Here is a 14,830-nt window from a genome sequence, read left to right as displayed (position 1 = left end):
TACCTCACTATAGTAGCCTTTGGAAGACTAGCGGCTCAGATGGGCCTTAGCGAATTGGTCAGTCAGAGTATCATGTGAAGGCTTGGCACAGGGAATTGGAGCTGATTTGTTTGGTTGGCAGGGTGCCATGTTGATCCCGATTGACCCAAAATGGAGTAGGCCGGGGTCCAGTGACCACTGCTCTGGAGCATCTGTCACCTGTCCGGTCACAAAGGGGGGGGGTTCGGCGGCGGATGTGTGTTGGTGGTGGGAGGGCAGCGAGTGGGATGCTGGCTGTCAGAGACTGATGGCGTTTTGGTAATGCCGGAGTGCTGAATTTAATTTTCGCCCGAGCATATTAATCTTCACAAGTGCCGTTTGACTGAGCAACCCCCCACTGCACACACACACACACACACACACACACACAAACACCCCCCCACACATCCATACATTCGCCTAACAAGAACCCTATGGCCCCTGCCGTCAGCTGGTCCACAAGGCCAGCGCAGCAATTGTCTGTGTGGCAAGTGACAAATGGCAGTCTGTGAGGTGTCAGGGGTTTTATGTGGGGCTGCTTTGGCCTCTGCCTTTACTGACACAAACATGGACACTGCAAAAGCCAATGCAAAAGCAGTTATTCACTGGGAGTAATTTAGCTCCCCTTCACTCTTCTATACACACAAAGAGAGAAAAAGACATTGAGAGAGAGAGAGAAAAAGAGAGAGAGGGAGGGAGGGAGGATGTGTAGTGTGTTTAGAGCAATAGCTGGTTATGGGTTTGATTTTTATTGCTACCGAGTACAGGTGTGGATTTTTCCACTGGCCTGCCTGTTCTCTCTCCATCCTGTGAGCAGCTCTGTGTGGTCTACCCTTAGTCTTGCATACTGACCGAAGCTCTCCGCTGACCCCTGTGGAAATGCAGTGAGACTCCATGGCCTGAGCACCTCAGTGAAGCTAGCTTTCCACTCTGTTCTTGGCCGAGCATGAGCTTGCCTTAATGTGCATTTTTAATCACTGTCCATCCACCATCTGCGGCTGTGGCTTACAGTGGGTTCCAGTAAAATAGCCATGTCTCCGGATGACCAGTGATTCCTCCCTTTCTCTGTCTCTCTCTTGGTCTCTCCCTCTCTCTCTACCCCAGCCTGAGGCCAGTGCTTTAAAAACCCCTCCTGACAAATGCACCTGAATCCCGGGCGGATTGATCCTGTCTGCCTCCTGTCTGGCTGCTCAGGCAAAACACTGGAACGTATTCTTCCTCTCCTCTCTCTCCTCTCCTCCCCCTCCTCCTCCTCCTCCTCCCCTCCTCCCCTTCCCTTCCCCAATAATTACCACCAGCGCCGGCGTCTCTGTCCAGATTGGAGGGTTTGCGGTCGTGTGTGAACCGAGCGGCCCTCGATTCTGGGAAAGGAGCAGGAGTGGCAGCGGTGTTAGCGTAGCGTAGCGGTGCAGAGCAGAGCGGAGCGAGGCCGGGGAGAGGCCAGGCCAGGCCAGGCCAGGCCAGGCGCGGAGAACAGGCCTGGAGTTGCCCTCCTAAAGTTCCAGATGGCACGCCGCCGCCGGTGCAGATGTCTCCGGACGGTTGGAAACAGCTGTCGAGACCAGACGCGGGGGCCCCCTCCTTCTCCTCCTCCTCCTCCTCCACCGCCGCCGCCCTCGCACAGCTGTCGCCTCCTGCAGGCAGCCGGATGGTACTGCGGCCCCGGCGGTGCTTGGCGCTACAGGCCCTGCATTCATAAAAACACCAGGAGGCTAAGCTGTTAATTAGCTGCTCGGAGAGGAGGGCGATGTCTAGCGATTAATTTTTTTTTTCTCCCCCCCTACCACCACCACCACTTTTTCTAATCCCTGGCTTGACATCATTTCCTGCGCGTTTCAGAGTCATTTGCTGTGCAGTGTATAAGCCGAGGGCCTGGCTCATTAAAGTGGGGGGGGGCAGAAATGTGTTTATCTGCCAGCGATTAGAGGGGCACATTATGCATGTATGCCCATGCTTATCCAAATGCAGCTAATGAGAGAGCGCTGGCGAGACTCGTGCGTCGTGGCACTGCGGTGGGCATGAGCCAGGCCTCGTTATCACCGCGCTGGGCATTGATCTGCCCACAGCCCGCCGCACGCCCGCCCTTAACCCACCACGCAGCCCCGGCCCCCACTGACTGAGCGAGAGAGCAAGAGAGAGGGAACGAGAGAGAGATGGAAAGAGAGAGAGAGAGAGAAGGCGAGGGACTAGCCCTGTGTGTCATGGGAGAATGCATTGATCATCTGATGGAGAGCCATTGTTTAGAGCGCGGGGACATTATCGAAGGAGGGATTACCCAACTGTTGTTTTGTAGCCGTGCGTGTGAGAACATATTATTAAACCACTTGTCACTACATTTGCTCTGCTTTGCCCATTTTTATCTCCCTCTCGCTCTCTATCTCTTTCTCTCTCCTCCTCCTTTCTTTCTCTTCCTCTTCTCATACACAAACACACACACACACACACACACACACACACACACACACACACACACACACAGACACACACACATACACAAATGATTGGATACATTATCAACATGGGCCAAATGACTGCCTGCATTGATTGCCCCCACTCCACAATTATGTTCCCATTGTTTACTTTCCAGCCCCTTATTTATTCAAGAGAAGCTCAATAATTATTGCTTTATTTAATGCTGAGGAGAGGTGCAGAGGTAGGAGCTGAGCAGGCCTGGGCCCTGAGGATCGTCTAGGGGGCAACAACACTGTAACCCATCTCTCCTCATCCCTATCCCCAGTCTCTCTCTCTCTCGCTCTCTCTCTCTCTCTCTCTATCTTTCCCTCCCCGTGTGTGTTTGTTAATGGACGTCTGCAGTCATCCATCCCCACCCCAGCCCCCGGCCTTCCTCATGACAAACTCTCAGGAAGCTGGCTGACTGAATCACACGAGCTGTAGCTCAAACGCATTACTCATCTGCTGCCACAGTCTATCATAGCCACAGTGGCGCTACGCGCACCAGAGGAACCCAATGCCAGGGCCGGTGGAGATGGAGGTGGAGGTGGAGGTGGGGGGTATTAATTGTCACGCAAGCTCCTGTACCCCAGTGCCGAGGGCACGCATGCAGGCCCACAGAAAGCAGGCGAGGGGAAATTGAGGACTTAGTGCGCAGGCAGGGGAGATGAGGGCCAAGGATGGAGGGAGAGAGGAAGGGAGGGGAAAAAGGGGGATAGTGAGAGAGATGGAGAGAAAGAGAGAGAGAGGAGGGGATGCAGGAAGTGGTAGGTATGCGGCCTGGGTGGATGCTCATCCCTGCCATCTCCTCCAATCAACCCCCCCTCCCTCCTCAGCCACAGCACAGCGTCTGGGCATGTCGCCGCTCGCAGTGGCTAATTTGAACCAGCCGCTGGACTTGGCACGCGTCTCAGCTTCTGTGGTGGTGGCTGCTGCTGCTGCTGCTGTTCCTCTTGCTGCTGCTGTGGGGAGCGAGAGAGAGAGAGGCAGACAGACAGACAAACACACACCCCGACACACACCCAGACAGACAGACAGATAAAGAATGTCTGGAGAGAGAAGAGTGACTGATGTAAAGTGGCAGAGGGAGAATAAGGGAGTCAGATGGACAGAGAGAGCAAAAGGAGAAAGAGAGAGAGAGAAAGAGAAGGAGAGAGAGGGAGGCTACCTTTTTATATCCAGCAGACTTAGTCCATGTATTCCAAAGCTTACCCCATAGGGAACTCCTGCTATACTCAGAGGCCTTACTCCCCACACCCATGACCCACCACAGCTTAAGGTCCACTCCACAACCACTGCACCTGTCTCTCGCTCTCCCTCCATCCCTCTCTCTCTCTTTCTTACACACACACTGGGATATGAAATCTGTGTGTGTGTGTGTGTGTGTGTGTGTGTGTGAGCCCATCGGGCTGATCCCTTTGTCTCCTTTTGAGCACGCAGCCCAATGACCTCACTGGCTCTAATTGCTGAGATGACATCAGTGGAGCAGCACTGCAGAGGTGCTACTTGACATTCATCAAGCGACGGCCCACTGAGACGAGTTTCATCACTGCGCGCATTCATAGACCATCATGGCCAGTGTGGTCAACACAGTGTCTTAGGATAGGCTTGCTTTCACCCAAGGTGTGCTGTCTGCTTGGACCAACTGGATGGGAGTGTGAGGGTGTTTAAGAGGAATGGAGAATCTGCGTTGTAAGAATCTGTGGTTAGTTCGGCGCTACGTTATGTCTCGTGTGTCACTCTTCCATCACCGGTGGCTGGGCTCACACATGGGGAGCGTGTGTGTATGTGTGCAAATGTGTGTGTTTGAGTGAGTGTGTGGAAAGCGCCCAGTCTCACCACTAAGTGCTGGGATAATTACAAAGTGATACACATCCAGACACTCACTGGCTCATTCACAGACAGATTTTGCCAGCTCGCAGTGAATTGATAGCCATTTATCCACTGGATGACTATGGCTTTTTAATGCATTCATTTCATATTTAACAGCACTGCCAGATTTAATAGGGGGAAATTGGGGTAGAATCAGGGGTAGGCTATGCTTGCATGTGTGTGTGTGTGTGTGTATGTGTATGTTTTGCAGGTTTCGGTGTGTCTGTTGTTACTCCTCAGAGGGCCGAATTTTTCCAGAGTTTTGTGCTGGAAATGTCACACTCAGGTTGCACGGCTGCAGTTTCAGTAACACCTGCTTCCATTTCACGTTCCCCCGAGCTCCGGCTGCTAAAGTGGCGCCCGGTGTGAAAGGTGTATTTTTACATCCCATTACCGCCGATGATCATGCAGATCTATGCGCGGGGAGCAGGTAGGTGTTGAAACCGATACCTGGGTATAATTGGAGCGAGGAGAGCAAAGGTGGCGCGCTGAGCCGCGGAGGGGCGGAGGAGGTGGCAGCGCCGGTGCCCACTCTAGCTGCTCACACAGGCACTGGGCACCACTCTAGCTGCTCACACAGGCACTGGGCACCACTTTCTCTCCCACATGCACCAGCTGAAGAGAGAGGTGCTCTGGGCGTAGTAGTGCCATGCAGCTTTGTGTACTCACACACACACACACACACACACACACACACACACACACACACACACTCATTGTATCCATCTCCCCAATGCTGCTGCCTCCACGTACCCATAGTCCATCGGTGTGGCACGGCTGCCATAAATTCCCAGTCAATTACATGGAAGTGGGCTGAAATGTAAGCCATGCTGGGGCTTGCCCCCCCCCGACACCAACACATACACACACACACACACACACACACACACACACACACTTCCTGTCCCACCTCCCGGGCTGTTGCAGGGCTGGTGTGGTGGTGGGGAGGCCTGGCGGAGGGGAGGCCTGAGCTGAGCTCCTCCCTGATCCCCAGACATGACTTTTTCATTAAGCCGCCGAATTCCTGCACTCCAGTTGGAGGTGATTTATCAGCGTGGAGCTTCATTTCAGGATCATAAGAAACAGACACGGTGGACACCAGCGCACACACACACACACACACACACACACACACACACACACACACTCACTCCCTCTCTCTCGCTCTCTCTCGCTCACACACCTAAACACACTCTGTGCTCTCACACCCCCCTCTGTGTTTCTCATGCTTGACTCTGTTTCCCATCGTTGGCGGGGCTGGGGGAGGAGGTGGGAGCGTATGGGCCTCGTACCGAGCGAGGAGATTAGGTGCAGATAGGATCTCCAGGGTCCCTCACGTGTGCACGGCACGGCCTCTAAGTGCAATCCGGTGTGCGTCTGTCAGACAGAAACAGAGACAGGAGAGAGAGAGAGAGAGAGAGAGAGAGAGAGAGAGAGAGAGGCAGTCCACACATCCTTGAGCTGGCCTTCTCGTGGGAAGCCTGTAATGGAGTCCATGAAGTCGAGGAGAATTCCCCGCATGATGTCTCTTCCTCTCTGTCATGCATAGCACTTTTTTCCCCCTCGCTTGTTTTCTACTGGCTCCGTGTCGTCAGGTGGGACAGGCGGGCAGTGGTTCCACTGCACTGATTCTCGAGGTGCATTCCAGTCAAAGCTTACCTGGAAGGTGTTGGCAGCCAGTATCCAGTGCTGAGTTGGGTGGGGTGAGGGGGGCTGGGCTGGGCTGGGCTGGGCTGGCGTGTGAGCGTGTGGGCAGGCAGGCAGGCCAGGCAGGTTTGCAGTGATATATGGCCCCTAGAGGCCCAGCCCATCTCAGGTTCACTCCTGTGTAAATCCTGCCCTTTTTATGGCCCACAGTAAAACTGCCCTGCATTTTTTCACCTCCTGGGACCTGCTTTGAAGTTTTGGGTCAGGTGTCGTCCTTTTTGTTTTGGGTTGGAATGGAGGAGGGGGGGTCTTGCTCTCCTCTCTCCTTCTCTCTCTGTATCTCTCCTTCTCTTCTCTCTCTCTTTCTTTCTCATAAACTCATATACATTGCCCCCTCCACTGTAGATTTTGAAGGCTTGAGCTATATACACTTATAGCAGAACATTTCGGAGACATCTGTTCTGTCTGAACAAGCTGTGTCCTGGGAAATAAGACTGTGAGTTTGGTTAAACAAAGCCATGAGCACATCGCTCCGTCACTGCCCACCATATCAGCACACTCAGGCCTCAAGCAGGTGTGGAGAGGAGGAGGAGGAGGAGGAAGAGGAGGGGAAAGTGTTACAACTCCTCAAACCAGCTAAATGTCCCACAACACCTTTTTAGTGACATCATGGTCAGCTTCAAACAAGAAAATGGAGTGAAAGAGAGAGAGGGAGACAGAGCCTCTAAAATCACCCTATAACTCCATTACACCACACTGTGAAGGCGCACAAAGGCAAGTAAAAAAAAGAAAAGAAAAAAAGAAAGTCTTTTCCTGGAAGCGTTGTCCTAATGTATGGTTTAGGTGTAGAAGTGAGAAATATGATACCGCACTGAATGGAATACAATTGCCCTGAAAGGCCTATAGCGATATTCCAATATTACCAGAAAATTAAATATTAGGAGAAAAGGACGAGAGCATTTCAGGGAACCTAATATTATTTTTCTACTCCCTCCCCACCCGCTGTCAACACCTGATGCAACCTTAATTGGGTTAAAAATCTAATGTTTCCATTGCCTTTGCATTTTCGGACGATGGAGAGCCCACTTCAGGGCAGGCGTCTCTGCACCCGTTAATGAATCAATTTGTTTTCCCCGACCTTTGTCAGAGTTTGGGGGTGGCCTTCACACGAGATTAAGAGAGTTCTTCGTAGGGGGAAAAATACATGTGTTTGTGTGTGTGTGTGTGTGTGTGTAAAGGAGAAAAAAGCTATTTTAACAATGTTGGGCCTCATTCATATGAATCATGGAGGCCTTGTGTGCAGCACAAAGGTAAACAGACAAAAAGGGGGTTGGGAAAAACAAATTGATAATGGATCTCATTGTCATCGCTTGCCCTTCAGTCGGAGTGTGAACAAAGGCCTTTCGAAGGTTCCAGAAGCTTTTTATGCTTTAAAAAGACAACATGGAATATGCATTCAATGCTTACAAGGAAATAAATTTCATTTTTAATATATATACTCCTTTTTTGCTAAAGAAATCGGTAAATCATAATAAAAAAGTAATGATGGGCAGAGAGTAATTTCAGTTGGATTCATTATCTGATTCAGTTCCCATCTGACCAAAGTGGTTTTTTTGTTGTTTCAAATCTCATCTACCTTCTGTACGTGGGATTTCACAGGAGAGACGAAGGCCATGAAGATTAGGAGAAAGGGATGGTTTTGAGTAAAAAAGAAAGAAAAAGCTGCTTATGATTGACATTGATTGCATCCATGAATCTTTCGAGAATCACATAAAAAGAACATGGCGGAAGTGATAACTGATTAGAAACTCATGTTTTATTTATTTATTTTTTTATTTGTTTGTTCGTTTTGCTTTCATTTTTTTCTGAGCGGCCAGTAAATATGTGACCCTGCATGATAAGTGGGAGAGCTGATGGTTGATGTCATGGATTGTGGGAGGGTGTGGGGTGACTAGAGGAGGCTGGAGGAGTTATGGCATTTTGGGTGTTGGATGTGGTTGGGGTTTGGCCTTTGTGGCTTTCAGGACATGAGGACCTCTGTCTTGCCAGCCCCCAACCCCGCCCCACACACACACACACACATCGTCACCACCACCTTTCGCCCTGCCTCTCCCTCATCCCCCTCTCTCTCTCTCTCTCTCTCTCGCTCACCGTGAAGGGTAGTATTTGACTTGCCCGTGATCAATATTTAGCATCCCATGCGTGAAACAGGCAGATGTTTGGAGTTTCCTTTTCAGAGACGAGCAGCTTCTCTTGAGTGAGAGGGATCAATGCTCCTTTCCGTCAGTGCCTGTGCAGGTGCACTCGTGTGTGTGTGTGTGTGTGTGTGTGTGTGTGTGTGTGTGTGTTCTCTGGGTGGTGCACACACTCCACTCCACCCTCAAGGGGCTCTATGGTCATCTCTCCTCTCCCATTAGCTCACACACACACACACACACACTCCCAGACCAGTGTAAACAGTCATACGGCCATGGACGGACGTGGGCTTTAAACAACAACAGAACTGATTGGTAATTGATTTGTCTATTTGCAAACTGCGTGAGTGAAAGTGAGTGGCTATTGTGAAGGCTTCCTCTGTTAGTAACAAAAAAATCTCTCTCTTTTTCTCTCTCTTTCTCTCTCTTTCTCTCTCTCTCTCTCTCTCTCTCTCTCTGTCCACAGCACCTGCAGCAGCACGAGAACGCAGTGGAGGGCGACGCGTGCTACTACCACTGCGTGCTGTGCAACTACTCCACCAAGGCCAAGCTCAACCTGATCCAGCACGTGCGCTCCATGAAGCACCAGCGCAGCGAGAGCCTGCGCAAGCTGCAGCGCCTGCAGAAGGGCCTGCCCGAGGAGGAGGAGGAGCTCAGCGCCATCTTCACCATCAGGAAGTGTCCCTCCTCTGCCGCCGACACAGGTAAGGACCCGACGCCCATGCTGTGGTCACCAACCATGACTCACCTCCACCTTGCTGTGGGGAGTGACTGCTCTGCCTTTGGGTCCTCTCTCTTTTTCTCTCTCTCTCTTTCTCTCTCTTTCTTTCTCTCTCTCTCTCTCTCTCTCTCTCTCTCTCTCTCTCTCTCTGATTGCGTCAGACACTGTTTGAGCTCCTACTGTGCGTGATTAAAAGAATAGGCTGGGAAAGTAAGAATATGTAAGGCTGATGAAATTTGAGATTTCAGATTAGTAATGTTTCCTCTTGGGGGCTACGCCCAGGTGGATGTCCATGTACGTATGTTGTATGGTCAGCAACAGCCAGCAAATGTGGAGTTGTTGCTTTTGTTGTCGACGCAGCCTCTCCAGAGGTGAAATATTGATGGTAGGGAAAGCTGTGAAACAGAATCACTTCTCCACGCTGTGGAGCAGAGCTATGTGGCGGGGCCCTAATGCACAGGATTTAAGTGTGTCCGTGCCTTATCTGTCTGGGGCTGGATAAACACTTGGGAGCGCCACCAAGTCTATGTACTGACATTGACACAAGCAGGGTGAAGAGTGTGACGATGAAAATGTATTTCATTTCCTATGGGTGCTCCTGCTGTTTGGGAATGCCAAACATGCCACACCACGCATGTCTTAGTGAAAAACCGTGGAGTTTTTAAACCGTGACAAAATTTCACGAGCACTCAGTGTAAAATGAGGCCACACGCACATACACACACACACACACACACAAAAACGCTTCATTAATCAGCCCCAAGCTTTGAGTGCGAGTGCCTTCATTTAGACAATTCACCATTGTCACCTCTGCTCATTTTAACCATGAGCTCTGACACCTTATTCAGGCTTTCTTTATTCAGCTCAGGTCTCAAATCGAGCGGGAGAAAAAAGCCCAGCCTCCGAACAGATACATTTCTGTTCCCCTTTATGATATTACACCCAGTTATTCAATGAATACAGACTCTTTTAATAGGAGCCGGTCATGGGGTTGATATCTCGGAGACCTGTGAAGTGTGAGGCAATGCTCCACGGCCCACTGATCCCAGATCAGGGCCCCAGCTGGGCAGCCGATGACACAGCCAGCCAGGAGACGCTCACAGGCGCCATTAGGGCCACGGTAAGGAAAGGGGTGCGACAACATCAACAACAACAACAACAGCCACGGCAACAGCAGCTCTCTGGTCATCAACAACAATAGCAACAACAACAAGAAGAGCAACAGCCGGCTAGGCCTGAGCGAGGGCAGAGCGAAGCGAGAGAGGAAGAGGAAGGGGAAGAGAAAGAGAGCGGCCTCTGTGTTAGCAGGAGATGAAGAGGAGCCGGCTGCGGTCAATTAACACTCTGTCTCAGCGCAGATTTGCTTTTCTAATCACTCTGACTCCTACCGCCCTTGACAAAGGGCCTCCATTGTGCCTCCCACCACCCCCCCCCCCCCCCCCCCCCACACACACACACACACACACATACACATACATATGCAGAAACACACTCACACACTCGCAGACAAATGCGCCAGCCAGCACGCACTGGCCTCTCTCCTCTCCTCTCCAGCGTACAGCAGAGCTCTCTGTGTTGTTCTGTAAAAAAAAGAAAAGAAAGGAGGGGGAACGAGGCAGGCCTCTGAAGACGCTTTGTTCCAAGGAGGCCGGGATAATGAAGCCAGCGGCCGGGAAATTGCGCAAAAGGCAGTCACAGATCTGAGGCAAATCATTAGAGAACATATTTAGCCCAGCAATTAGGGACAATTAAGCTTTCTGCTCGCTGCACTCCAAATATGTTAATGACTATAGTACAGTGGACAAGCGAACATGCAAAGGCAGAGAGGAAGGCCCACTTAGGTTAAAAGGCTGGGGGGTTGGGGATTTTGTGTGCGTGCATGTATGCGTGCGTGCGTGCGTGGATGTGTGTGTGTGCGCGTGTGTGTGCGTACGTACGTGTGTGCGCGTGTCTGTGCGTGTGTGTGTGTTTGCATGTGGTGTTGCTTGGAGGGGGGGTTATGCTAGAGTTCACAAACAAGTCTGATTTTCTCTCTCTTTTTTTGTGGGTTGATGTTATATTTATTTATTTATGCATTCCCCCCGCTAACCTTTGATGTGCGTTAATGGATTCCCTTGTTTGTGAGGCTGGCTGAAGGTTAGGTAATGGGTCTTTGCAATCACAGAGATGTGGGGGGTGGACAGGGGGTAGCTGTTGTGTTGGGGAGGGGGGGGCAGAAGGACGCTGTTACACACACAAAGATACACACACAAACTCTATGTGGTGAAGGAGAATCATAAACACACCAACCTATCTAGTGCTTCCTAACTAGAGCACACACAGATAAGCTGAGGCCAGTCAACAAGCAACATTGTTTACACACTGGAATGGAAAGGTCTACAGTACATCTTTTCTCTCAACAAAAACTATCGGACATGATATCGTGCTTGTTCTGTGACGGGAATATCCAAGAATGTCTGATGAGGCCTGATTGTGTAGCCCTCTGTTGATCTGAGTCTTCTGATCCAGTTAATTGCCCTGTTCTGTTGTAATATTGTATTTCTGTATGTCCTAGTGGGGGAATGAGCGTGATTAAGCATTAGACGTAAGGTGCTGATTGTGAGATATTGATGAAGGACAAGGTGAGCGTGGATCGACCTGTGGCCCTGAGGAGAGGATGTGCTACTGCTCTGTTTCTCAGGCCTGCACGCTCGCGTTAGCGTCAGCTTCAGCTGTGCTTTCATAAGTTTAGAGAAAAGCCATTAAGCGCCTCCTGTAACCTCTAACGCCACCTCCAGTTCTCCAGCCAGTAGCTGGCCCCTTGATCTTCATAACTACATCATGCCTGTGAATATTTAGAGAGGGTGAGAGAGGGAGGGAGAGAGAGAGAGAGAGGAAGAGAGAGAGAGAGAGGGCCCATTCCCCTAATAGCCTGTGACGTGCTGTTTACCGAGTGGCGAGCCCGGCGTCTCGGTGCTGAAGGCCTGATTGATTGGGCTACAGATGCAGGCTCCCGCCATACACACACACACACACACACACACACACACACACACACACACACACACACACACACATGCCTCCACAGCCCAGCCCGCGCCCAGCCAGGGAAAACTGGGCCCAGACCAACAGCCTTTTGAAAGTCATCCATATCCCCCCTCCAGTACCACCCCCACCTCCCCATCTTTAAGTGTGGGAGTAAGCTGTTCTTCTGGGCCTCTCTCTTCGCTCTCCTTTTCCTCCCTCCCTCTCTCCCTCTCTTTTTTCCATCTTTATATATATTTTTAAAGGTCCGTTAAACGAAATGAAGTGTGTAATAAAGAATGTCGGCCTTTTTCTTGCTGGCCTTCCAATCCCCCAACCTACACACACACACACACACACACACACACACACACACACACTCTGACACACATGCACGCACTCTCCTCCTCACATACACTTACACACATACAGTACACACACCAGCATCTTGATCGAATTACGCTGATAATGAACATACCTCTTCATCAGCGCGGGCACGAACGTTGTGAATTCCTAACTCACTCCCACCTCTCACTGAAACACACACACACACAGACACACACACACACACACACACACTCCTCCTTTTTCCAAAAGTACCATTTCACTCCTTAATGCCTCTCGTTCCACCCCCTGATGACCTCGCCCCACCCCTGCACCCCCCCCCCCCCCACACACACACACACACACACACACACTTACACACACTCACACACACAAGAGCCCCCTTGGAGCTGCAGTGTTCCCTCCTGGTGTAATATTTAATTTCCTCCCCGCTAGCTCTTCTGAGGCTACAAGCTCTTTCTTGTGGTGGAGGCGCAGTTGCTAAAGTGGTGGAAGGTCCCCCCCGCTTGTTAAAACAAAGCTGGCCCTGGATTTCTGGGTCAGCTAGGCAGTAATTCCCCAGGCTGCTGGCGGGGGCCATGTGTGGCGGAGCTGAAGCTGGACTGCTCTGAGGTGCTGGGGCTACGCAACAGCAACAGCAGCAGCAGCAGTGCTGCCACAAACCAGGGGTCCTCCTCCACCCACACCACCACCTCCTCCACCACCTCCTCTCTGTCAGGGAGCCTGCCGACCCCCTCAACGCCCTCAACTCCCCCCAAAACAACAACAGAGGGGCCAGGGCACCCCAAGCACAGGGTTATGTCACAACACTGCTGACTGATGGGGAGAGAGAGAGAGAGAGAGAGAGAGAGAGAGAGAGAGAGAGAGCTAGTGGAGGGAGAAGAACTGGACTGAGTAGGAGGAAAAGGAGAGAATGCCTATATGGTGGCATTATTTCCACTATTTCATTGACTGCATATGAAGGAAGAGGGTAAATAGGTTTGTTCCTGTTAGTTTGAAGGGCCTCTTGTGCTGTATTGAATACGTTCCATTCCTCCTTATAAGTCCTTTTGATAATGTGTTGTGAGTTCAGATAGTCTCTAACCGGAATCCAGAAAGTACAGGCAGATACAGGATGACCCCTCTCAACTCAGTGTGTGTGTGTGTTTATGGAGGCATGTGTGTAAGTGTGTCATGAGTTCTTTACCAAACAATTAGTGTGGAAGGAGTAGCGAATCCCAGCCGCACACATTAACACACATTAACCAACATATTCAGCTCTTTTAAGAGCTGCACATTAAATGGGAGGCGAGCCCTAAGGGAGGGCTAGCAGCTCTGGCTCTGAATAGGGCTTTGCAACTGTCAGATTCCATTTGCTGGTCATTTGTTAGCCAGCGAATGAGGATCATCTCTGGCAGATCTATAATTCTGATTCAGAAGTAGTATGTCACAACAGACATGTTAATGAACAGCAAAAAGAAAAAAATCATTAGCGTGCTGCTGTCCTTTGCTTTGATTAATGGTGTGGTGCACATGAGTAAGCAGCATAACTTCCTATAGGATTCCTGTTATTGTTGCTTAAGAGGAGCATCATTGGTGAAAGTCCATTTCAGATCAAATATCAGGTACCAATAATGTTAGGACAACAGGCTCGTAAACAGATGGACAGAGATACACAAGCCAGAAAGCCTGTCCAAATCTGAAGAAGTTCACACCACATACACACACACACACACAGAGTCACTCACACACACATACACACACTAATACAGTAAGAGAGCTTTGTTGGTGTCTGGGTGTTGTGGAAGGACCAGGGAGTGGGGTGGGGTGGGGGGTTAATGTGTGTGTGTGTGTGCGTGCGTGCGTGCGTGCGTGCGTGCGTGCGTGTGTGTGTGTGTGTGTGCGTGCGTGTGTGTGTGTGTTGGGGGGGTTAGTTGTCGGTACCACATGTCTCTGGCCCTCTCAGCACCCACGGAGCTCCAGGGCGGCAGAGATGAATTTCCCATCCAATTAGAGCGACGCGAGGATAAAAGGCAGCCATTGTTTTAATTCCTGCCCCCGCTGAAAATGTGCTGCTTAAGCACGTTGCTTTCCCTCCACTCGGCCCTCCATTTTTCTTCCTTAACCCTTTCACTGGGAACACACAAAAGAGCTCTCAGAGGACCTCCGCTCTGATACGCCACTGTTGCCTGCACCCTCCGACAGCCAGGCACAAAGCCCTGGAGTCATTCAGCGCCTGTCTCTGACACACACACACACACACACACACACACACACACACACACACACACACACACACACACACACACACACACATACACACACACACACACACATACATGCACACGCACAGAGACACACACACACACAGTTTGTGTTTGATATGTGGGAGTGACACACAAGTGCAGGATGACACTTTTTTTCCCTGGCTCTGTGAGTGATGTGCACCAGGGCATAGAGCTCGATGACACATTGAGGTTTCTCATTTTGCAAGAGTTAATGGCTTTAAAGTTATTTTTCGAATGCGGGAGAAAGAATGAGATCATTGCGCTCTTTTTAAAGAGAAAAAGGGGAAACGAAACATGCCGATGAGAGGTGG

General features: G+C 50.7%; 1 protein-coding gene across 1 annotated transcript in view; it reads left to right on the top strand.

Annotated features, from left to right (window-relative positions):
* The window catches only part of zfhx3b (zinc finger homeobox 3b), a 260,599-nt gene that overhangs the window by 180,293 nt on the left and 65,476 nt on the right, over positions 1 to 14,830 (top strand). Inside the window, 1 exon segment of the mRNA XM_048263350.1 lies at positions 8,650 to 8,887. Coding sequence (XP_048119307.1) covers positions 8,650 to 8,887 — 238 coding nt within the window.

Source organism: Alosa alosa, chromosome 14, assembly GCF_017589495.1.
Source record: "Alosa alosa isolate M-15738 ecotype Scorff River chromosome 14, AALO_Geno_1.1, whole genome shotgun sequence".
Classification (NCBI taxonomy): domain Eukaryota; kingdom Metazoa; phylum Chordata; class Actinopteri; order Clupeiformes; family Clupeidae; genus Alosa; species Alosa alosa.
This window is presented reverse-complemented; position numbering and strand designations above follow the sequence as displayed.